At 28.4% G+C, this 26,553-nt stretch overlaps 1 protein-coding gene across 2 annotated transcripts in view; it reads right to left on the reverse strand.

Annotated features, from left to right (window-relative positions):
• zip (myosin heavy chain 10) overlaps positions 1-26,553 on the reverse strand; it is a 120,924-nt gene that overhangs the window by 40,309 nt on the left and 54,062 nt on the right. The window contains exons 2-12 of one of the 2 annotated variants that reach the window (XM_071187214.1): positions 16,334-16,490; positions 9,010-9,037; positions 7,598-7,700; positions 5,721-5,744; positions 4,264-4,356; positions 3,074-3,137; positions 2,546-2,644; positions 2,116-2,259; positions 1,297-1,511; positions 482-634; positions 229-399 (exon numbers count right to left, since the gene is read on the reverse strand). In XM_071187214.1, coding sequence (XP_071043315.1) covers positions 229-399; positions 482-634; positions 1,297-1,511; positions 2,116-2,259; positions 2,546-2,644; positions 3,074-3,137; positions 4,264-4,356; positions 5,721-5,744; positions 7,598-7,700; positions 9,010-9,037; positions 16,334-16,490 — 1,251 coding nt within the window. The remainder of the gene's footprint in view (positions 1-228; positions 400-481; positions 635-1,296; positions 1,512-2,115; positions 2,260-2,545; positions 2,645-3,073; positions 3,138-4,263; positions 4,357-5,720; positions 5,745-7,597; positions 7,701-9,009; positions 9,038-16,333; positions 16,491-26,553) is intronic. The other variant, XM_071187215.1, reaches the window with a different exon arrangement.

Raw genomic sequence — 26,553 nt, forward strand, 5'->3', positions numbered from 1 at the left:
ATGCTTGGAAAGTAGACAGGATAATTTGTGACATATGATGCTGAGAAAATAATTTTGACAGATTATCAGCAATGAAAATGTTTATGTTTTAAAAAGGTAATCCATGGATTATATACACGAAATTAAGGCTGAATAAATCAATTATATTCCCGTTACTTAAACAATATTTTTAAACATTTGCATTCTTTTGCATACATTTAAAAAAAAAAATTTTTTTTAACAAACTACCTTTTCAATTAAGTCAATTGTAGGCTGCAAATCTAAGCCAAAATCAATGAACCGCCATTCAATACCCTCTCTTTGGTATTCTTCTTGCTCAAGTACAAACATTGTATGATTAAACAATTGTTGCAACTTTTCATTTGTGTAATTTATGCAAAGTTGTTCAAAGGAATTTAGCTGAAAAAAGAAAAGAAAAATTAAAACTAAAGAAATCAAATCAAACACAGGAAATTTTGATATCAATTTAGAGCTTAAATACCTCAAAAATTTCAAATCCAGCAATATCAAGTATACCAATGAAAGAAGCACCTTGTCTTTTTGTACGATCAAGAGACCTGTTGATTCTTGTCACCAACCACTTGAACATTTTCTCATAGCAGGCCTTACTAATAGCTTCCACAGCAAACTCAGCCTTTAAATAAATCAAATAAACTTCAATTTATGTTTCTTAAACATAAGGAATACATTAGAAAAATATAACTTAAATATTACAACAAGTTGAAGACAACTCAATATATGATATAAATGAGCACTTAAGCCTAAAGTTAAACGTAAATAAAAAGGTACAGGAGCTATAGCGAATATATTTAAAGTATGATTGTATTACAAATCAAAATCACAGTATTTAAAATACAAAATGATGATCCTCTACGCTACTAACTACTCTTAAATGTTTAAGAAAAAAATTTCAAATTGTCATGTCTAAAAGAGAAATAGCTTTCATAGTTTTTATAAACTGGTTTTCATAACAGGTTAAAATCCTAGCTTTCATAGTAATTAGCAAATAAAATAGTTATATATTTCCTTTGAATTGAACTTCATTTTTCTTTCAAAAAACATAGCTTCATTCTGAGGTTAATTTAATTTTCCTTTTTAGTGGTAAAATCGAGGCATTTACCAAAGAGTAGTTTTTCAAACCGATAGAAAACGTAAAGACTTTCAAATCTAGAACAAGTAAAAGCTAAAAGATTTGTCCCATACATCATAATTGTACAAAAAAAAAATCTATAAATATCCAATTTTCTTATATTATAAAACTTTAATTAGAAACAGAGTTTCAAAATATAGTCTTACCTGTTCCTTAGTCTGAGCTTTTGTGACATAGTCTCTTCCAACTTTAAGGCGAGGCTTCAGAAAAGCTTTTGTCATTTCAGTTACATTCAAACCTAGCAAATGGCTAAGTTTTTGAGCTACTGTGTTATCAGGCAATGTTGCTTGATCCGAGTTTCTTTCTTGTTTGAATTTCATGTTTCCAAATAACAATACGGCAGACACTACTTTGAATATTGCTAGAAAATATAAAATAAAAATTACTTTTCTATAATATGAGGGACTATAATGAACCCAAAGAACAAAAGAATCATTAGTAATGAAATGAAAAATTTCATATTATGTTTATAATTTTTTTTTAAAAAAAAACTCTAAATAATTTCCTACTGACAATGTTAAAAAAAAAAACATTTAAATTTTTATTAAAAAAATTAAATCTGTTATATAAACCAGAAAAAGACAAATGCAAATTTTTAAAAAAAATACTGCATACACTTTTTTTAACATTAAAAAAAAATATTTTTAATTACTTATGAAAATAAACCTGTTACATTGAGCCAAAAGGATTAAAATATATACAAATGACAAAGCAAAAGAATTACTAATGAAATGGAAAAAATGAAATTATTTATCTTTACAAAAATTTTCAAATATTAGACACTACTTAAAATATTTCTATAAAAATGCTTTAATTTATTCAATAAAATAAAAATAAAAAAATTCCGTAAAAATTTGTTTGTCTGTAAAAATAAGTCTCTTACATTAACACAATAGATATGTTGCAGACGAAAACAAAAAATTATAACTAATAAATTGATAACAATGACAGAAGACTATAAATACCGTTTAAATCTTCAGTATGTAGTCCCATGATAGACATGGCATTGCATGTGCTTCTAAATTCCGCAACCTCATCAAAACCTGGAACTGCTACGTGTCCATTTGATAAAAATGTGTAGTTCTTTGAATCCTCAAGAAGGAAGCTCTCTAAAAGAAAAAAAGTTTTAGCAATAATAGTTTTAATAAAAAATGTAAGTAATTGCTCCCCAATTAAATAATAAAATCAATGACAATTTTGAAGAGCTCTAAAAACAAACATTTATATTGAAATTTATATATTATTAAAACAGTAAAACCTCACATTATGGACACTTCTACATACAAAATGTATGCCTCTCATTACAAACATATTTTTTACTGCAGGCATATTTGAAAACTAATATTTAAGATTTATAAACATAACTTACAAGTTTGATAACAATGGTAAACCTACTTTTTTGCTCAGGTGTGGATCCTTGCAGCAACTGATAAAAAATATGAAAAGAACGTTCATCTTTTGCTTGACGAATGGCACGAGATTTCTCTAACAAATCTAAATTTTGAATTAAGGTACTTAACAATGAGAAAAAAATAATCTAAATTTAAGATTTTATAATCTAGTTAAATTTTTTAAAAATATTATTGAAATAAAATGTAGACCTTAAAAATTTCACGAGATATTGTTTAAATGTAATTTGAAAGGGAAAAAAAAAAATTTTTTTGTAAGTAAAGAATAAATTAAAATTTATAGTAATTAATCAAATTCTTTAAATATTCTTTTATAAATAAAACAAATATCAAAAATTTATATTACAGAATAATTAAAAATGAATATATTCTTTAGAATTTTAAAATATGAATTTTACAGATTAACTTAAAATTGAAATAGAATATTTTTTTAAAGTTAGACAAACCACAATTACATCAGAAATTCAACAACAAAAAAAATTTTTTTAATTTTTTAAAAAAAAGTAAAAGATACAAGTTTCAATATTAGCTCCAGCAATGAACCCAGATGCATCAAAGTTTATCCTAATAAACTTCCCCTAAAAGAAAAATAAACATTTTACCACACAATTTCTAAATTAAATTATTATTCTAATTACTTAAAAATAATAAACTGGCTTTTTGAATTTCTCATTAACATACATAATAAAACATGACAAAATAAAAAAGTAAATATATTCAAATTCATAAGGTGAAATACTTAGCATAACCTCAAAAATCATAACTAATTTTTTTAAGATTATAAATTTTTTAACCCTCCTAGCATTGAGTCCCCTGGGTAAAATTATACAGTAGTTTTCCCGCTATGTACTATTTTTCCATTCAATAACATATAGAAACCGTTCTTTTACAGCAGGAAAGCCCACATCTGAGAGTTCAGAAAAAGTCGACCAACAATCAAAGGGTTAACTGATTTAAGAATATCATTCCTCAAGAAGCTGTTATTAAAATATATTAAAAGAGTTGCGTAATTGAAAAATGGATAAGCTTGATAGTGGTAGAAACAAAGAAGTAAAAGGTAGAAAGATTGCATCGCAAATTGCATAAAGCTGATTATTATTAATTCATATGAGAGTATTTAAAGTTAATCTTAAGTCATGTTAATCGATGCATTCATAATAGAACAAAGTACAGCAGTGAACATAATTTTTAAAATTTAATGTTAAATTGTCACTGTTTACAGTAAGCACTGTTTAAGTTGAACATCAATGAATAAATGATGCAATATTGATGATATAAAGCAAAAAATTATGACTTTTGACATCTGCAGAGAACTCTGATAGAAAAAATGGTGCAATGTATTCTGCCACTATTCTATTCTGGATATATCCACCTTTAGTATGACTTTATACGCTCATTTCAAGAACAGATAAATTATATTCAGATTGAGAAACATTTCTCCTACCCTTCTTTAGAATCTCACATGGTGGCACTGCTATCGCTACTATATTTTTCATTCTATAACCACAAATGTCCATTTTTAATTAAGAAAAGCCTTAGATAAAAAATTTTACCATCTCTTTATTTAATAAATGTTTGAGACTCTTTTTAATAGTGTTGATAAATATATTTTAAAAGATAAATTTAATAAATTCAAAATTTTACTAAAATAAATAATTTAATTTCTAAAAAAATATAAACCAAAAATAATGTATCTGAACTTACAAATCTGGAAGAGTTGTCATTTTTTACAGTCTTGGCATTACCAAAAGCTTCAAGAATTGGATTAGCCTGTAGAAGCTGCTGCTCGAGTTCACCCTAAAATTGTAATGAAAAATTGTGTACAAGCAGAATAAAAGAAAAATTAAATAATAAAAGATTTATTATGCCTTATTTGAATAATCAGAATATTCACTTTTAAATGAGCCCCATATTCAAGTTCAGTTAAGTCATTCACATCCTTTTTTAAAACTAGTACAACTTTAGTGTTTAGTTTATTTCAACTTTTAAACAAGGCATAATGAATCAGGCATGAGATATGTACTTTGAATACACATGTACTTTAAATATTCATATCAAAACATCGAATTACTAAAACTTTCGCAATAAGTTGTACACCAAGGCTTATAAAATAAGCCAATCTATTTGGCCCATAATTACTAATAAGTAAAGCTGATAAGAGAAACTTTTTTAAATTATATAACTTTTCTAAACATACTCAAATTCAGTACATGCAAAATTATAGTAAAATAAATATTACACTTTGTCAGTAAAAATGGCTCACAAATCAATAATATAAAGCAATTAATTTTGGTATAAGCAACTATTTTTGTTCAAAACTTTATATTTTAGCCTTCTAATAGTTGTGATCCCGGGCAAAATTTTGGAACTTCAATTATTAGACTATAATATATCGAGTGAAATAAATTTTCCCCCCTATTTTTTAAACAACAAACTTAAATAGCAAATAAAAAAGTAATACAGTAGGGAACCGATTATCTGGAACGATCGGGACCATCGCTATTCCGGATAACTGATTTTTCCGGTTTTCTGAATCGCTACAAAAAGCCGTTTTTTTTTTATTGTTAAACCCAACTAAAAAAAAAAAAAAATATTAGGATATAATCTTAAAAAGAAGAAAAAACGATGAAGTAATACAGTAATGATTATTTCTAAAATGATGGTATGGTAAACATCTTTCAAAGAAAGAAAAATCCTAAAATTTTATGAGGAAAAAAAAAAAAATTTAAAAATGGTGGGAAAATGTATCGAATTTCGTTCCGGTTTCTTGGTTTTCCGGTTTTCTGATTTCCGGATAACGGGTCCTGTACTGTATTCTGAATTGAATAGGAGCACTAAATTTTCTGAAGCTTACATGTTGCAAGCTACTCGGCAAAATTAGTAAACAATTAAAAGCGCAAAATAATGAAAATATTTTTGAACTCTTGAAACAGACATAGAATAAGCATAACTACAAATAAACTAAATAAACAGAAATATGACTGGTATCCTTTAACTTTTAACACACTAAAAAACAGAAAATCAAATTCATGCAACAGATTAGAAACACATTGACATGCGAGAAAAAAACACGAAAGTAACAAAAAAATGTACAAAATAAGTGCAGTAAGGACAAAAAATCCTCAATACCAAATATGAAAGTAAAAAAAATTAATACTCACAATTATATTAGGTGGGACATTATACTGCAATGAAGACAAAAAAAAGAAAGATAAATGCATGCAAAAACACAAAAGATAAACAAAAAAGATAGAACAAGACAAAGAACACAAAAGATGATAAATTTTAAACATGCACTGAGAAATAAACATAAAGGTAACACTAATCGCTTAAAATAGGCAGAATGTTTATAAAAAAATGCTTCACAAATTTTATATAATTATTTTCTTTATTATAAGATTCTTCTATCTCTTGCTTCTTTTCGCTAAAGGAGGTAACTACATAAACAGAATTGCATAAACAGGGAGGGAGAGCAGAAAGGTGTAATCTTTATATAAATTTCCCAGACAAACATGATTGACAAAGAAACAGGAACATATAAATTTCCCAGACATAATGATTGCTGTTTACTTCATAACATCTTTCAAAACAAAACAAAAAAATAAGATTGTTCGTATAATTAATAAATTTTAAGAAAGGGAAAGCAAAAAAATGGTACATAGAATTTTAGATTTTTCTTCACAAAAACAATAAAATTCAGCAATCATTTCCAAATGTGGAGTTTAATAAAAGTCTCTTTTGTAGTTTTTAAATGAACTTATTTTATGGGGTTGCTCACGTAAAATAATTTTTTAGTATCCAAATCAGTTTTTGTCAATTAAAATAGAAACCAAAGTAAATTTTAAGAATCTGTAATCAAACTAACTTATTAATAAATAATGTCTCATAAAAAAGAAAGCATTGTCTCATAAAAGAAAAGCAGGATTTACATGTATACAAATTCCCTATTTTAAGACACAAATTAATATTTTGGAAGGTTTTTGTTTAATTTTATCCATTAAAATGTTGTTAATGAACTTAGTTACCAAATTTCAATGTGCTACTTTATCAAAGCTATTATAGTAGCTTTGAATAAACTTTACAGAAATTTATAAAGCCTTAAAAATTAAAATTAAATAATTAAGCTTGATAAAAGACATTTCACTGAATAAAATGACCACAAAAAAACATTCCAAAATATCAATTTGTGAACTTACAAATCGGAAACTAGTATTGATATAAATCTCAACTAACTGTGCATGCTTTCAAGATTTCCCTCAAATTTTGTATTTTGCCTTTTAAAATTGCATTCTTTAAAATGATGTAAAAAATTAAATACCATAAAACTCTAAATATTTTAAACTACATTAAATAAATAAAAAATAACAAATATTTATTAAAAGTAATACTTTTCTTGGAATTATCTTTGGATAAACAAACTTTATAAGAGTGTGCAAAAATGCTTCAATTCACTTAAAAAAGTTCTAGATATTTGGTGAAATACACAAAAAGTATAATTAACATTAAGGAGTCAAAACTATGGACTGCTGTCCTGACGAAACTATTGGCACCATATTTTGATGGTCTGAAATCTGAATCAGCCAATAAAAAAGGTATGTATATTCAGAGAAAGATGTTTTGTGTCTGATTTCCTGCCTTTAAATATCGTCTGCAATAATTAGTTAGCCTATTTGAGGTCAACACTCTTGAACCATTAAGTTGAGAGCTAGAAAGTGAAGATCCAATCATTAGATCAGAAGTTATTTTAGGTGGTCCGTTTATTTTTTTGTGCACTGTACAGCACAAATTCTTAATGAGCTAATTAAAAAAAAAATTTAAAAATTCTGTTTAAATTAGTTGGTGTCCTTGCCTCAAACTCAAGAAAACTATACAAATTTTAACTTATTTTTAAAGTATCAAATTAGTAGGCTTTTAAAATATGGTCAAGCTTCATATATATATTGCAAGTATAGATTTAAATTAAATAATAATTTAGATTAAAATTCAGAAAAATTTAAATACAATATAACTCTCAGACAATTCAATTCACTTTGCTTACGGAATGAGAAGCAGATGAGGAACGAGGTTTTGATGAGGCAACAAAGGCAAGATATTGTATGACTTTCTTGGTATTTTCAGTTTTCCCAGCACCAGATTCTCCCCTGTAACATTAAATATACATTTAACATTAAACATTAAATAAACATTACGTAACATTAAATATACATTTAATATTTTATATATTTTTTGGTTCAGTTATTGCAATACATATAGTTTTCTTATTCTAGATACTATAGAATGGATTGAGAAATTTCTTGATTATGTAGAAAAGTTATAAAAACAAACATAATTATTTCTATATTGCCTAATTTAAGTAATAAAATTCAAAAATTTTGTTGAATTAAGAGAAAGTAAAAATATATGTTAAAAATAGGATTCAAATTTTCCTAGCTTTCAATACGGATCAGCGGTCCGTACGGACCAGCGGTAATATGCACATACGGATCAGCGGTCCAATAGGCCCAAATTAATATTTGGATGATTAAGGTTTCATATACAAGGTTCATCATAAATTCTATAACAATTTCGAATTTTAAGACATAATAATGATAAACTGGAATTATTAGCTATGACAAGAAAATATTTTTCAATGTTGAATAAAATAAAAATTTCCTATTAATAGCATATTAATAGCAAGCTATAACGGTTGTTTCATTTCACTTTTTTTTCTTTTGTTTTGCATATTTTCTTAAAAATAAAATTTTTAGTCATCACTACATTTTATTTATTTTAAAATGTTTGTTTGTTTGTTTGTTCATCTACGTCGCTCTAGAGCTGCACAATGGGCTAGTGGCGACGGTCTGGGAAACATCCCTGAGGATGATCCGAAGACATGCCATTACAATTTTGATCCTCTGCAGAGGGGATGGCACCCCCCCCCCCTTCGGTAGCCTGACGACCTGCACCAGAAGTCGAGCACTTTACGGTAGAACAGTTTAACGAGGACCAATACCGCACACCCTCGGCCCCTACGCAGGCTGATCCAAGTGGTCACCCACCCGCACACTGACCGAAGACAGTGATGCTTGACTTCGGTGATCTGCTGGGATCTTAACGATCAGTCCACTGCGGACTATTTTTTTTAAAAAATATCATTTATTAGTAAAGGATATTTTTTTTATTTAATATTCTTAAAGAAGACATTTGTATCACCCAAATCATTATTTTTTTTCAATTAAGACTTACAATGGTTCCAGTGGATCAAGACGCCATTAAAGAAGATCCACTGAGGTCATAAGTGTAGATTAAAGCCTCAAAAGAAATGTGTGAACTTTCCCACTTTTGAATTAACATTTTTGATGTGAATTAGATAATAGCAAATTTTTAAATAATCTGTAGCATAATATTTAGCATAAGCACATAATAAATAAATGAATTGAAATTTTTTTAATACAAATAATGGTTACTTACGTGCACAATATAGATTGATCCTCCCGATCTGCAAATAAAACCAAATTCAGAACGTGAAAAGTATAAGATAAAAGTCAAAGAAAAATTACATCAAAAATTCCTAAAATAGCAGTGAAGTTATTTAAAACATTAAAAGATTTAAATACAAAAAAAAAAGGTTCTACATAAATTGTTATACAAAAATCTCAACAGCTGCATTGAAAGATAACTGGATGAGTGAGATTTATTAAGAGTCCCTTTAATTATTCTATCAAAATAATAATTTTTAAATAGGACAATTATTTCTAAACATTGTATATTGTTGAATTACTTATTAAATTTAAATACTATCTCACAGTTAAAAAAAATTTTACCATACCTTTAACCATACTTAATTTTTAAGTTAATTGCAAATTAGTATAAGAGTCTAAATCACACAACGCTAACAAATAACTATGTTTCAAGATTTGTAAATATATTTTATTGGTCTGTGAAAGATCTAACTTGTGCTAGCTAATACTTCTAACCAGTATTTAAGGTAAATTGCATAGCTAAAATGTATAAATAAACTGCAAATTTAAGAACTGCAAATAAAATTTCTTAAAATGTAAAAAATGTGAAAGTATATTAATATTTTTTACACTCTTTAATAAATTATCTATTTAAATTATTCAATATTATTCTACAGAAAACTATTCAAAGTAATTCATAGGATTATATAAGCAACAATAACTGCTCTGAATACAATATTTACATCTTATGTTGCGAAAGAAATTTTTATAGAATGTTTAAAACATAACTGCTATACATATTGGTCAATAGAAGCTCAAAACGTGAAAGATGGGTCAAGCTGATAGTCATTTATCATTAAGCAAGAAAACAAAGGCTTAGCCTAAACTCCACTTAGAGCAAAAGCATATATATATAACTTAAATTAATGAATTTAAATTAGTCAGTATAAAGTTAAATTTATCTTTTAAAATTATATCAAGGGTCAGGAGGGCTCACGCTCAAAAAAAAAATAATAATAATAAATAAATAAATAAATATTTTTATTGTAACTTTTGATAAGATATTTCTTTAATTCACTTTATAAATAATATTAATTCTTAACTATAAACTTTGAATATAATTATTGTAAGATGCGTGTTATTTTCATGCATTATTCAGATAAATATCATTTCAACGAGGTAATTGCATACAATGTTTCAATTCAGTACCTTTTCATTGCAATTACAATACGGATATAAAAACTTCCCCATCACCTCTTCACCATCTTGTTCTTATTTCATATTATGATTTTAATAAGTCTCAGATAGGGCACACTTAAGTCTATCAGGATGCGTAGCCAAATTATTCAACAAAAAATAGGCACCTTTTCAAGCACTCAAAAAATATTTTTAAGCATTTCATCATAATTAAAAATATCATAATTAGGCAAGGTTGGAAAGTTTTTGATAATAAACGGTTTTCTCGTTTTAACCGTTATGCAAAAAAAAAAAAAATAAATAAAAAAAAAACCTTTTGGCATTGTTTTTGACAATTAACAAAATTCATGAAATTTTGAATTATGTAAAACGAATGGCGTTTTCATACGCTACGGACTGACAATACACCGAAATAGATTGGGGTTTAATTAATTGTGAAAACGTTGCATAGAGCAATGTGAACTGTGTCTTTTTGCATAATTCGAAGCGAAAATCAACATGGTAAAGGAAAAATCTCATTTCGAAAAGGGGAAAATTAAGCACTTTTTAAAAACACCCAATGAAAAAAGCACCTTTAAGGGCTTTTAAAAAACGAAAATCGAAAATTACCACCCTTAAAGCACTTTTTAAAAACCCTACGCACTCTGTCGTTGCAATTGCAAAACGGATATAAAAACTTCCCCATCACCTCTTCACCATCGTGTTCTTTTTTCATATTATGATTTTAATAAGTCTCAGAAAGGGCGCACTTATTAATTTTGTGGGAGGACGCACTTAAGTCTATGTAAGCCACGGTTAATATTATCATTTTAAGAAAAAATACACTTTTATGAAAAAAGAATTCTAGTTTATAAACGTTGAAAACTTTATCATAAAACTAAGCCATTGCACAAACCTCTGGATCTCCATATCAGATAATTCCAGAATTATTTATACCAGTGTAATTCAAAGGATATCATTTAACTTTCATAGAAGAATAAATCTATTACTTTCTGCTATTTAGAAAATAAAATCTTACTCATTGACATAAAATAACAAGTAAGCTCATTGCTAATCCTAGCCTAGCCACGAGCAAAAGATATGCTTAAAATAATCCCAGTTATGCATTCAGAATTCAGAAATTAAGATGTAGTTTGGAGTAATAGAAAATAGATTTATTTTAGAAACTAACTTATCACAATGTCTTCTTTTAATAATTAAGAAAATAGGATTTTAATTATAAAAAATATTTTTATACTTTTATTAGAACAAATATACAATTTAAAGTTAATTAGAAAAAATTGCCTTCATATTAAAAAAAATTTATTTAAATTCTCGCAACTTATAAAATAAACTTAAATAAACAGTCCACTTCAACTAAGTTTTCTAAAAGACATAAAGCGTTAGTAAGCAATTTAGAGAAATATTCCTCAAATAACGAAACAATTCAATCGAATTTTAATCACGACGAAGTTGGTTACAATAGAACGACTGAAGGGAGAAAAAAAAACTTAAAAATTTACATTGCGTCAATTATTCTTTTTTTATAATAAGCGATAACCCAATGTTGAAAAAATTCTATCATGCCGCCTCGACCTTGACATATGTGAACTAGTTAAATAGAATAAAGAGAAAAACTCGACACAGAGAAAGTCAATTTGAAGAAAGGAGAGGAATGGCGGGAAACTTGCATTACCGATAACATCGTTCACCTTGGCAAGGTCAACCACCTGTCATCAGACAGTGCTACATTCTTTTGGGTTTCTTTTTCTTGTGCGTTAATCTTTAAAAAAAGAAACCATGACTATATTTTGATAAAAACGGATTTGCCGTCACAAATTAAAGTTGAAAAGATCGAATTGTAGAAAAGGGAGGTCACTGCACTAAACGCCAACGCCTAGTGACAGGACAGATTTGAGGTCCCCCATAATTTCACCCACAACTATGTATGACATCATCATGAGTCACAATCAAGATAAAATAAATGTACCTTTATAATTTCTTTTTAAACATATCATGCAATAGGTTAACGAATCTTAAGTTTTTACCATAACACAAAGTTTAATTTACCAACTTCTTTGTCTTTATTTTATTCCTATTTATCCAAAGCCAATACCTTTTAATGAATTTAATTAAGTGCTTAGTGTAATTAAGTGCTTAGTTAAGGGAATTTCTGGACTCGGTATTGCAATATCAAAAAATTGCATTTATAAAAGTCGTATAAAAATTTAAAATTTAAAACTAACACTCCAAGTCTTATTCATCCGGGCAATATAGATAAGTACAATTTCAAGATCAGAGACTGCTGAATGCCCTGGTTGAAATCCATCAACAATTCTTTCTTTTAACTAAATTTTTTTTTTAAACAACTATTAAAGGTAAAAAAAATTTATGTAATATTCGACAGGTGCAAGTATATTAGCGGTTTTTATTTTATAATCGTCGTTGAACAGACTACCTAATTTTGGGTATACGACAACCAATGTTCAAATCTGTAGCCTCGTAATTTTGAACCCAATCCAGAAAACAAGGTAGCTACTGGATCAAATATTGGGAGAAATTTTTCTTGGCGGAGGACATTTTGATAGAACTAACTTGTATTTGCGTTACATGGAGAGGAAAACCAAAAAACCTCCCACGGTTAGCCTGACGGTAAAGGGACTAACCCAGGATCCGTCTAACACTGAGGATATTTTACGTCAGCACAGTGGTGGGTGCGAATCGACGCTGGGATTCGAACCCAGGTCACCTCATTGGAAGGCGAACGCTCTATCCGAGAGCCGCCACAGCTGATATTAATGGCTTGTAGTTTTTAAAACATTTTTTCCAGTATTTTATTATTCTTATGCTTTTTTTTAGTGATTTAAAATTAAACCAGCTTGCGTATGAGAGCAAAACCAGTAGGAATTTTTTTTTTTGTTTATATTACGTAACCTGTTGTTTTAATATTCTGATATGATACATACATATCTTGAGATGTATAATCATGATCCAAAAAAGTAAAATTTTTACAACACATATATTTCGTTAGTGGAATCAGATGTATCGAAATTTTTAGATTAAAATAGTTATTTTTAAAATAAATATATATACATCATAAAATTGCTTTTGAATCACAAAAGTTAAACGTTATCAATCATGATTCACAATTAAAATTGCGAATAAACAGGAAAAATAATAAGATAAAATTATAAATAAAAAAAATTCACTCTTCAATTTATTTATTCTCTTATTTTACCTTCTGTAAAAACAGTAAAATGTGGAGGCGCATTTATCAAACTTAAGGAAAGGAACACTTCACCTAATGTCAAACAGCACTTAATAGGATTGCAAGTTAGATACTAAAATTTGAAATATAATAACTTTTATCAGCCGAGCATGATTGAGAAATAAATTTTGGGAAAGTCCGGATCTGATATTAAATAGTGCAGCTCTTATCGAAAATTTATTGATGTTAGAAAAAACAGCGCTACCCTTGCGATTGAGATAGACGGGGAAAAACTTAAAATCGCGGAAAGATAATAGAACTTCTTATTTCAGTTCGAGACGTCAGACGCAACAATGTGGATATGACGATTTTTAGTTTAATGTAAAGATTTCATACAAAAGAAATTGCAAGAAAAAAAAATTTTTTTTTTTTTTTCAAATATTTCTGCGATATGTGCTCACTATTCCGATTTCTTTTCGACTGTGGAACCCCAAATGATCAACATTCCTTTGTCGGAACCCCAAATGATCAACATTTCTTTGTCGGAACCCCAAATGATCAACATTTCTTTGTCGGAACCCCAAATGATCAACATTTCTTTGTCGGAACCCCAAATGATCAACATTTCTTTGTCGGAACCCCAAATGATCAACATTCCTTTGTCTGAACCCCAAATGATCAACATTCCTTTGTCGGAACCCCAAATGATCAACATTCAGCAGTCGGAACCCCAAATGATCAACATTCCTTTGTCGGAACCCCAAATGATCAACATTCAGCAGTCGGAACCCCAAATGATCAACATTCCTTTGTCGGAACCCCGTGACTTAATAAATAAATTTTATTAGCAATTGTAGAATATATTAATTATTAACGAAATACAATTAATTATTATAAATTGTACCATCTAAATTTTAATAATTATTTTGAAAATATCTAGTGACTGAATGGTGAATGAAATTTTTTTTCATCATATCGTTTTACCAAAATTAGTGTAGGAATTAAATTTATGTCAGGCAGTTGAATTAACAGATATGAAGCGGTATCTAGTCCAGTTCTTAGTTTGATTTTAGTGTATGTATAACAGAAAATGAATTTTAATTGAAACATTTTGATTAAATAATTTCATACAAATAACGGAGTTATTAAATAAAAAATAAATAATTAATTGGATTTAAATTCAACACCAAGTTTTAAAAATCCTAACTGGCTTTTAAAAAAAAAAAAGGGAAAAAAAGTCCTAACTCTCGGAACTCTTGTCACCCTTCCACAGAACCCTAAGGTTCCACGGAACACCATTTGGGAAACGCTGCACTATTATTAGAATTAGAAACAATTTTTGAAAAACTTACCCCTGTAAAAGTTACTTTTCACGGATTATAGTCAATAGGCAGGAAAGCCAAACTTACAATGAAACCGTTGATGCACGGGTTATACCACTTCAAGTAGTAAAAGGGAGAAGAAAAAAAAATTTAGATAAAATTAACTTGTTAATTGGATAATATACGAACTACTACTACAATGGGCATGGCATTTTTTGTCTTGGGAAATTACTCAAGGGGTTATGATATTACTTATAACTAAGAAGAAAAATTGTGAAACGAGTTGAACAATTTATTCAGCGGCTAGCAGGTTAAGATTAATAGGCAAATAATTTTAAATTTAAAAAATAATAATGAAACCAATTGAAATTTTGTGATTTAATGGTTACAGCTATTGTGGTCGGTTTGCTGTTAAAAACATTAGTACAGAATACAAAACTGTCTGAACAAGTCTAATGTTTAACAAGAACTTCACTCAAGGAACAGAAATAATATGTATTGTTTTGTAACAGCGTTTTGGTAATTAAAAATTTTCAGCAGGCATTCGAGAAAATTATACTAATAATAAATTTTTAATTACAATTATTTATTTAATTAATAATGATAATTACAATAACTATCGGTGATTAAATTATTACCATTTTTTAAATTACGTAACATGTGGAAAAATTTGTGTTGCATTTATACAAATATTTAATATTGCTTAATTCGGGTGAGGAGATTTCAAATCTAATTTTGATCCTAAAGCTAATTTTTTTCCGTTTAAATGACAATTTTAATCTATTTTTTGTTGAATTGTTTAAGTTTAAAAACGTTATATGTAAAAAAAAAAAAAAAAAAAAAAGGGGGGGGGGCAATAATGTTGCAACAAACTCGTATAGCATTTAGTACTTATCATGAGGATCAACAGTTCATAATAGTTGGAGCGCCCCTAACGGCATAAGACGGCATTTTCGGCTTGGGTGCTACACAATTTTAATCACGATGATGTGACCTAACTAGAGATTGGTTACAACATTTAAGCAATCGCCTGTTGATTTTTCTTTTAAAAAAATTTTTTTCTAGCGTAATATTTGCCAAAATAGTTGAGCTTTAAAAATAACGAAAAAGCTCAAAGTTAAAAATAAATAATAATAACGACAGAAAAAGTAATAATATATAAATAAATTTCTCACAAATAACAATCAATAGATTTAAAACAATTTACAGCCAGGCCGGATCTGCGATCGTATCACCACGGCGTAAACTATAAGTATTATCGCGGCAATTGCGATCGTACTTTAATATTTGAGTTTATTATTTATATTTGAGTAGAAAAATAAAAATTACTAAAAGAAATTTCTATTTTCTTTTAAGTAAATAATAATCTTCATTTATCATTTGCTACAAAATATGATCATACAAGAGAAAATTGGTAGGAGGGGAATTTTTCGACATCATTTGCACCAAAAATAAATTTATATGCAACGTACGTCTCAGTTTTGGGCACGTTAACTTAGTCTAAATATGATCGACTTTTATTGGGTTTTATTTAATACGCTTTATCTCAGATATCAATGGAGATCCATAAACTATTTGTCTAATTGTGTATTTAAGAAATTTAAAATTAAATTAATAAAATAACTCACCTTGTAGCATACTTCTGTATGCTCCATCGGTAACAGCAAATATGTGAGGCGGTACTTCATGACGCTTTTTGCCTTTGTAAAGCTCTATTACTTTTTCAGTGTAGATGGGCAGTTTTTTATATGGATTTACAACTACGCAGAAAAGTCCAGAATACGTCTGCAAATAAACAAGTTATCATAAATAAATATTAATTATAATATTAAGAAAATAAAATTTAAAATTTTTTTTTTAAGAAATACACGCTTTTCAAAGTACATAAAAGTTGTTTTTACCTAAAAACTAAGACCAAAGCAGAAGTAAAAGCGTTAAGTACTAATTAAAAAAGCAATTACTAAATTAGATTATCGCATTTTCTTCAGCTTTTTTTTTTTTCACTGTTGGGCAATTAAAATGCACACAGAAAAGAAGATTATATTTATTTTTAGAAGTTTATACCTTTCAGATCACAATCGGTAAGCAGGGGTCTGTCCAGGTATTTTGTGAAAGGTCCGGTTTTTTTTTAAAAATTTTGAAAAAATTGCTCGTAATTTGTAAATATAAAATAAGCGTTAAATCACATTCTTTCAACCAGGGTCTTGCTTTTGTGAATTTGTGCAAATAAGGTCCGGTTATTGCAGAAAATGTTTTCAAGCAGTATTTAAATTGCAAATAGATAACAAGATTATGCTCAGCACTGTAAAATTATAATTAAAAAAATAAAATTTTCAAAAATAAATTGCAATTGATGCTTCAAAATTAGAGATGCAACACACAAATATTTGGTATTTAGCCTATACTGCTGAACGCAGAATATTCATTTCAGACAAATAATGGAAGAAGCGTCTGTGGAAGACAAAACTTAATTCGTTTACATCAAACTTTCTTGTTTTCCCCTCTGGGAAGGGTTTATTCGATTAACAAAACAATAATGAAAATAAACAAATTTGTGAAGGGTCCGATTAAAAGAAAAATCATTTTGTGAAGGTCCGTTTTTAGTTAAAATATTTTGTGTAGAGTCCGTTTTTATGAAAAGATATTTTGTGAAGGGTCCGTTAACGCACCCAAATTTCTTCTAAACAGACCCCTGAAAATGCACGCAGAAAATAAGTTTATGTTTATCTTAGAAGTTTATACCTTTCAAATCACAACTGGTAAAACTTATTATTATTATTATTATTTTTTTTTTTTTTTTTTTTTTTTTGAAAAGGCAATTCATTATTTTACTCCTTACTAAATAATAAAAAAATTAAAAAACAGTAACTAAAACTTAACGTGGGGGCAAATAAATTCCTACGAATTTGACAAGAATAAAATAATATTGCGAACGTAGTTTCTTACACTTGCCAAGACATAAGAAAATCCACGTCGACATTAGAACGTAATATGCATCAATACATCAGTGCTAAACATGTAAACAGTCAATTAACTTCGAAACTTTTCGTTTCAATTTTTAAATTAAAGTTTATTTCCGAAAATGATGGGGTAGAGTACTTAAAGAAACATCAATCTTAAAAAAGAAGGCACTATCTCGGAAAGAAAGAAAAAAATTTAAAATTTCTAATTCGTGCGTAGGCCATTAACTACAAGCGCCCTAATTTATCAGCCTTAATGATCAGTTACAACGTTAACAGCACTTCGTTCTTTAAGTTTTAAAGGCAAAAATACAAGAGATTAATATGAGTAATTAAAATCTTTGCAAGTGTGAAAAAAATGCCACAAAGACTTCATGAAAATTACAGAAGTTCAAGAACTGGCGTGTTTAACCACCATTAAATAATGTTTCGGTATTTAGAGGGAGAGTTGGTTTAATAATGATAAAATGATGCAAAAAACTTTACAAAAACTGTGCAGAATTTGTAGAAATTATACAGAAAGAGGAAGGAAAAAAAACATCCTACCAAGCATATAATTACAGATAAAAGATTTTGTTTCCGGAAATAATTGTATTTTAAGAATTTTTATTCTAAAATAATCGATTTCGATCAACTACAGAATGAAAAATAACAATATCTATATTTTATAGTGAGTTGAATTTTCTTTTCCAAGCAATAAGTAACTTTAAAAACTTGTTTCAAAAAGTTTTTTTTTTTGTTCAATTGAAAAGAAATTCCATGTATTGACATTTATATTCATGAAGTTAATAAAATTTAAAAAGAAAAAAAAAGCCATTATGATAAAAATCAAAGGTGAAAGTTGAAAACGGGCAATAGAACTTGCAAACATAAAATACTTCAATTTCCGAAAGAAAAGAATAAAAAATAGCTACATCAGAGCATAGAGTTTAGAAAATTACTAAATCGCTAACTCGAAATCTCTAATTTTCATACCATTTTTAATCTCTATTTATACAGATATATTACTAATTAGTTTTATACCATCGACCTTAAGGCCTACCACCAATTTTGCCCTTCTCGGTTTTCCTCTTTATTAGGTTCATATTATTAGGTTATACTTTATTATTCCTCTTTATTAGGTTCATATTATTAGGTTATACTTTATTATTCCTCCTTATTAGGTTATATGTACTTTAAATAAAGAATCGCAAGAAACTTGATTCAAAACTTCATTCGCTACAAAAATATAAATTTGAAGCTATTAAGTTTTTAATCATGTAATAACTTACAATACTTGTTGTTAAAAATATCCTAAGTACGTATCCAAAGCAACATGGCTCGAATTTTCGTAAACTCCAGTTTTTATAGGGTATCATATGCTTATAAATGATTATAAAAGCTAATAACTTATCATACCCAATAACAGTGATCGGAGTAGTTTAACAAGTAATGAAACTAATGTAATAGCTACTTTTTTTGTAGTTTGTAGTCTAGTGTGATATATATATATATATATTTTTAAAAAAAAGTTGCGAAGTGCGAGGTGTGATACAAAAAAAAAAAAAAATTAAAACGATTTCTGTCAATTACTTTTAACGTTAGTTTAGAAAAGAAGCACAGTTCTAAAGCAACAAATTTTTCGAATTTGATGGGTACAAATCTATGAAAATGATTGACAAAATGATTCTGTGGCTGCAGCTGAGCGTTAACAGAAATTACGTATTTAAAATCACGTTATATCTAACATTTAAACTAGCCATTTCGAAAAATAGATAATCACTTTGGTTACACTTTCACACCCGAATGCACATGCGTGAAACATTGATGTTATTTCAAAGGAAGAGAGCGTATTTTCGATGTACTTAATTTCTTAGAGGAAATAAAAGAGCATTAAGCAATTAAAAAATTGCAAGTATTTGATAATTTTGCATTTCTTAAATTAAAATATTCGCTGTCAGAAAAGGTATAAAATAAAATTGAAGGCTAAATGAAAAACGGAAAATAAAAATTTTGGAATAACAAACTGGCTCATTTAAAACATGAATAAATATTTCTTAATTATTCCCTTATACTTAATGCAAGGCAATTTGTTTTTCAAAACCGTTTTGAGCATAGGTGTAAATTAAGTTCACCATAAAAGTTAAAAGTTAGTCTCCTTTAAGTAGTGAACAACTTACTACAATTCCAAAGCAGTTTTGTAGTTAACTAAACTTGTAACAAAGTAGCTGCAGTAAACTAAAAAAAATGTTTTTCAGAGTACTGCCTTATAATTATGATAAACATTACGAACGTAATAAAGTTGTCTTCTGCAATGGTGACTTTTCGCTTAGGGCAATATAGTTAGTGATTTGAAATCAGTATTGTTAAAAAAAATTTCCCAGATCAATAAATAAAAAAAAAACATTTAATAATTACACTCGGACAAACAGCTCTCTCTCCATTTGCAAGGGTAATGAAGAATGCAAATCTACAAAATTTAAATAATATTTCAATTACTTATTGTTTTCACCTATAGCAAAAAGGTGTATGACAATTCAAAATTGTTAAAATGATTCAGAAGGGAAAAAGGTACCCAGTAAGAACTAATCCGATACTAATATAATTTAAATGGAACGCATCACTTAACAACTTCAACTCGCAATCCGAAGGATCATCATTAGAATAAACGAAGTAATTTTATTTATTCGGAAAAAATATATAACTTCCAATCAAGTTGAAATTATTCCCACTATAAAACCACGATTTTATGGGCTACGGGATGTTGAGCATTTTTATTTACAAGCCATCTAAGTCGTCAACAGAGAAGAAAAAAAAAAAGTTCCATCGATTACGTCACAGACACCTGCCACTCAAAACTTCGAACCATCTTAAGATGTAGAAGATGCCAGTGACCATATATGGATCAAAATGCTTATTACGAAGTGATCCACTTTCGCCAAAAAAACAACTGATGCTCTTTCACAACACTGTTAATTTACCGCCAAAAAAAAAAAAAAAAAAGAATGCAGTGATTTATTTAGTCGCAACGCTTAGAATTCGAAATTTGAAACCCTTAGAAAGCGTTCTCAACTGCACTTATGGTGTTATAATTTTTTTTTTTTTTTAAAGTCTGGGTTCCATGTATGGAGAAGACAAAAACGCGTTAATTAATGAAGTGTTATGATTCTGACCCAGAAAAATTATTTCGGTAATAAAATATCTAGTTTACGTAGTTGTTTATATTTTAAGTAACTAATTCATCCTTTTACAACACATCTTGCGATTGCAAAGCACATATACAATAAAAATAATACTAAACGTAACTCTTAGACTCGTAACTCAATTTCCATTAATTGGTGATGATATATTTCGATCATAATTTATACAGAATTGACATTAAGGCGATCAAATATACTTTATTTGTCTAGTTTCTCTACGAAATGCTGTTTTAAAAATTTTGTCTGAGATTAATTCTGTTGCATTTACGTTGAAATAGGAGGGCACAACTTGTTACGCTTGTCAATTGCAAAATATGAACAATTTCGGTGGAATCGGTAAGTTAACAAATTTTAAAAAGTCGTACATTTAAAACTTGATTTTTGAAAATTATTCGATCAATTTCGTTCGCATTTTCAATTTATTATTTAAAATTATTATATTTTAAGAAGAAGAAACAAAAAATTCAGTTCAAAAATTTTTTGGATATTATTAAAGTAGTAAAAGAAATTATTGAAAATTATTTTTTGCACGGAATTATATGGATTTTATAATCGTGTGAAAAAAATTTTCGATTCACTCATGAAATTCTGAGCGGCTTCTTGTCTCCAACCAAAAATGAATAAAAAGAAGAAAAACTTCACAAACCATTAAGAAATCTTATTGTTCTTCAAACTAATTTCAATAAACTTGTTCAAGAAGTTATTTAAATATTAAAGATGTGAGTATAATTTATTTACAGTAAAAAGAACAGTAAATGAAAAATTTCCTACGAGAAAGGCAAAAAAAAATTATTACAATTCTTATACAACTCAAATATCAATTGATATAAAAATTTAATAATTTTACGGCTTCTTGAGTCCTAAAACATTTTGCTGCCAGATTCCGAAAATATTGTGTCTTCTGATAATTACGGCGATTATAATAAGGACAGTCAAATTAAAAGCATCAGTGGCACCTGTGTCTAAATTCTCTAAAAAAGGCGATAAACATTTTCAGTGATAGATTGGGTCAAAATTACATTACCCCTAAAAAAGATTATTGACGAAGTTCTTGTATTCGAATCTTTCGGGCGCAACTTATCACTAAAACTTTTTATCGCCAGATCAGAGAATTTTTTAAGTATTTCTAAAATGAAACGCAAGACAGTTATTTTATGTTCGTATCAAGATAGACAGACCAACGTCAAAGGCTTAACATTGAAAGATTTAATTTAATTAACTTAAATCCTGTAAATCAACGAAATCGCTAAGATCTTACAGTTAAATTTGAATGAAAATTTACTGTTAAATTTGAATTATTATTTTGAATGAAGATTCCTACGATTCGCTATTCAAAGTTTCGAATATTTGTCTGAAAATGCACCAATCATGCATTAAAAAAAAACTTTCTAAACAAAGAAAAATTAGAGTTCTTATTTTTACTAGAGAGCTACCATTAACCATTTAAAACCAGAGAGCTACCATTAACCATTTAAAACCAGAGAGCTATCAAAAAGATTTAGTGCTAATCCTATCCCTTTACAAAAATAAAATAACAGAAAACCTATCTATTTTACGAGCTCAAAACTCCATTTTAAATTGACAATTAGTTCTAAATCAAAGTAGATTTAATTTCTTCTTTAAAAAAATACACCATTTTATAAATCACTTGTGATTCGACCATAGCTTGAAAAGCAAACTAGCTTCTTAAAGAATTATTGCAAGCAGGTTCAGTGATACGTGACGATTAACTGATAATGCGACTTCAATGTTCGATAAAAAGACAAGATGGACAATCAAACAGTAAAACTGGACAATTTGGTATGCATTTCATGTCATAGTAAGGTGATAGAGAACTCTGCGATCTCGCACGAACACATTTAAAGTGATTTAACGATACAGGTAAGTAATATATATATATCGTACTCATGACTCAACTAAAACATTTTAAGTGATCCTGATTGCTGATGATTGAGCACTAGTAGTCACTGAATAGTCAGTGATTGGTGCATCTTTTAACAACTATCCCATTAAGATTTTAAATTGAAGTGAACTAACGCCAAATCGTTGAATAGATTGGAAAATTTTTAGAAGAAATATTTATTTCAATTATATCAACAGGACCGGGGAAAAAATAGAATATTTAAATTTTTTACCATGCTTCAATTTATTATGTACAAGTCTATCTCACTAATCAAAGTGGAGATATCATGGTTAACGCAATCGCTGTTCCATTGCGAGTAATAAAATAGAATAAATTCATTTTTTACCCTTTTGATGGTACTAAGTTTAAAAATCTTAGTTTTAGAAAGTGGAATTTAGCCATTTTTGACAAAATTCTGAGTTTACGACTATCAATATTCAACTCCATTACCTTGTAATTTTGCACCCAACCCAGAAAACAAGGAAACTTCTGAATTTAGCAATGGGACAAACTAGCCTTTATGGAGGACATTTTGATGGAACCTAAGCGAATTTGCGTTACATGGAGAGAAAAAACACGGTTAGCCCGACGGCAAAGAGATTCTAACATATGATCCGTCGATCACTGAGGATATTTTACGTCAGCACTGTGGTCTAAGCGAACTGAGAGCAGAATTCGTATCAAACAGCCACAACTGGGGTTTGAATCTGGGTCACCTCATTGAGAAGCGAACGCTCTATCTCCTTAAAAACCACGGCTCAGCCATTTTTTTTATTGCAGTTGCTCACGACAAAAAGAATGATTTTATGAATTTAGAAGTGTTTAGATCATACGATTTCTCATACTTATCGATGACGTTTACAGGTTTCAGAAGTTTGAGCCTCAAACTTTGAGGGACCGACAATAAATTACAAACGGAAAAAAGTGTTTTTGAAAACTATGCCGAAAATGTAACTTATAACAATTATTTTGGTCTTTATATACAACAGTTGCACGAAATTTCGTAAAACTTAAATATTTAAGGAGATATGGATATTTTTATTTAAAAAAAAATTTATTACGTTTTTTTGCAATAACTTTAAAAATGTTCAATAAAATTAAACAAAATTTTGGAGCAATTTAAAGTTAATTACAAAACTATTGCAAAAATTTTAAACCATAATATTTTTAATAGAAAAAAAAACTTAGATTTACCACCTACACAAAATTGCACATTGTAAATTACCATAATACGAACGAAGAATTTTTACTCGCAGTCTCTCAAAAGAGCATCAAAATCCATCAATTTTTCCATTTTCAAAAAACGTTCAAGTATACATGGCTATTTAATTTATAAATATAAACATTAAATCAAAATACATATTTAATGAAATGTGTTTAACCAAATAAGCATCTCCCATGAAATCGACATTTCTATTTTTGAAATATTTTTCAAAGCAACACCAAGTTGGTTAGAATGAATGATGATCGTTATCATTTCCTCGGTAAAAATAGAATATTCAAGCACTTTAAAAAGAAGTAAATAAGCATAACAGCGTTTCCTGAAGTTCGCAAAAATTACAAAATGCCACCAGAAAGTTTCTATTTAAACTCCTGTTTGAAAGAGTTAAATTAGGTCAACCAACAGGCATCTTTTTTTATTTTGGAACAATATTTATTTTAAACTCCTGTTTTTAAGAAAATATTTCAACAAAAGGCAATATATCAATCATTTTTATTGCCCGCAATATATTTAACTTTGTAAAAGAATCGAACAGCGATCGGAAACAAATTCTATTGGCAACCAGTTGAGATTAAAATTTCACTCAACAGAAAACAATGAAAGTTCGATTTGATTAAATAAATTATTTCTTTTTCATCCAAGGCCCCATAAAACGCCTTACAGAATCGACAAAAGATTCCGACCATTAAATAAGAAAAATGGAACGTTCAACAACAAATGTTATAAAAATTTATGCTTGCAGCCTGACACAGTCATCCCAAACAAGCTGTTTTATCTGCACAAAAATCTTTTACTTATTCCCCCTACATTTACAGAGTGATTCAATAAAAGGGAATTGACCTTATCCTGGAAATGATTCACATATGAAAATGGTTTCTCATTTGCAATGTAAACGTATTGTCAAAGGAATATAAAGAAATTCACAAAAATAGTAAAAGAAATTAAATTGAAAAATAAATTCTGACTTAAGAAGGATCTCGGAAATTCGCCATGGTTGAAAAACAATCGCACTGCTTAAGTGAAGCGTAAATAGAAATTGGAACTCGTTAGTTTTTTTTTTTAAAGTATCACTCTCAGAAATAAAACACAATTTTGACGATTCAGCTATTCTTAAACTGTATTTTGTTAATTTTGAGAATCAATTCGTCACGAAATCACGTTTTCAGCGAAAATTTTTCAACTCAAACCTCATCTTAGAGCTTTGTGGGAAATTAACTAGAATGAAAAAAAAACTAAGATGAAGACTACGCGATCGAAAATAAAATGACAAAATAATGCAGTATGGTGATCAAAGCGTTGGCCTTAGACCAGAAAGATCCTTGGTACAAATCCCGCGTCGGACATGGGTGTAATTTTGCCTCTGTTTTATCCTTAGAGAATATGGAAACAATACTCATAATAAGAAGAGTTAGATACATTAGGCGGTACATTTTTTTTCTTCTTTTTTTTCTGGAAAAAAATGAAATAACGAAATTAAAATAATTAATTCTAATCAAATAATTAATCAAATAATTAATCTTTACTTTAAACAAAATTAGCTTCCCTGAAGAAGCGAAGATAGTTATTTTGTCACTTTGACAAAATGTTCGCTCGCAAGATACGTTCATCAATAATAAAGTTTCGCGAATCTTCAATAGGGGTCTGTCCAGATATTTTGTGAAAGGTCCTGTTTTTGTAAAATTGTGAAAAAATTACTCACATTCTTTGAACCAGGGTCCTGCTTTTATGAATTTGTGCAAATAGGGTCCAGTTATTGCAAAAACATTTTTCAAGGGGTTTTTAAATTGTAAATAGATACAAGGTTATGCTCAGCATCGTAAAATTATAATTAAAAAAATTAAATTTTCAAAAATAAACAGCAATTGCTGCTTCTAAATTAGCGATGCAACATACAAATATTTGGTACTAGCCGCTAAAGGCGGCCAGCTGTCCGCCACGCTAACGGTTTTCACAAATAAAGTTTTTTAAAACATAGCAGGAAATCTGAAAATTAGTGGACAATTAAAGTGTTCCTGTCCTGCAATTTTGTCTTCATATCCAGTTCTGTTGCAGATGTGTTATAGCTCTTGAGGATGTTTGAAGATGTAACTTTGGTATGGTAACATAAGGCCTATGGTAACCTAAGGCCTATGGTAATCTAACCTATAATATAAATATCAGGTGGAGACTTGCTTTTTTTTTTTTTAAAAAAAAAAAGGCCTCAGAAATTGTAAAAGCATAATACAAAAGTTGCTTTCGATATCATCATTGGTCAATAGGTGAAAACCTCTTCTAATCTTCTTTGACGTTTCTCTGATACTTCTTGGGCTCTAGAATTGCTTGTCGAAATTTGGTCATGTTCCATCCTTCTTTGACGTTCCACAGATGTTTCTTGGGCCCTTCTTCTTCTTTGAGAATCTCTTAATATCCTTTTCTTTGACAAAATACAAAATTTTTTGGAAGGCGGTTCTGCCATGTCCATACCTGCCAACTTTTACGCATTTGGCGTAAAATTGTATTACTATATTTAATGTGGTAACAAAATGTAAGCTTCCTATTGATTTCTTGCATTTATTAACTTAATTTATAATTTTTTTTTAAAAAA

The sequence above is a fragment of the Parasteatoda tepidariorum genome, chromosome 9 (assembly GCF_982258835.1).
Source record: "Parasteatoda tepidariorum strain Cologne lab strain chromosome 9, Ptep-v5.0, whole genome shotgun sequence".
NCBI classification, from domain to species: Eukaryota; Metazoa; Arthropoda; class Arachnida; order Araneae; family Theridiidae; genus Parasteatoda; species Parasteatoda tepidariorum.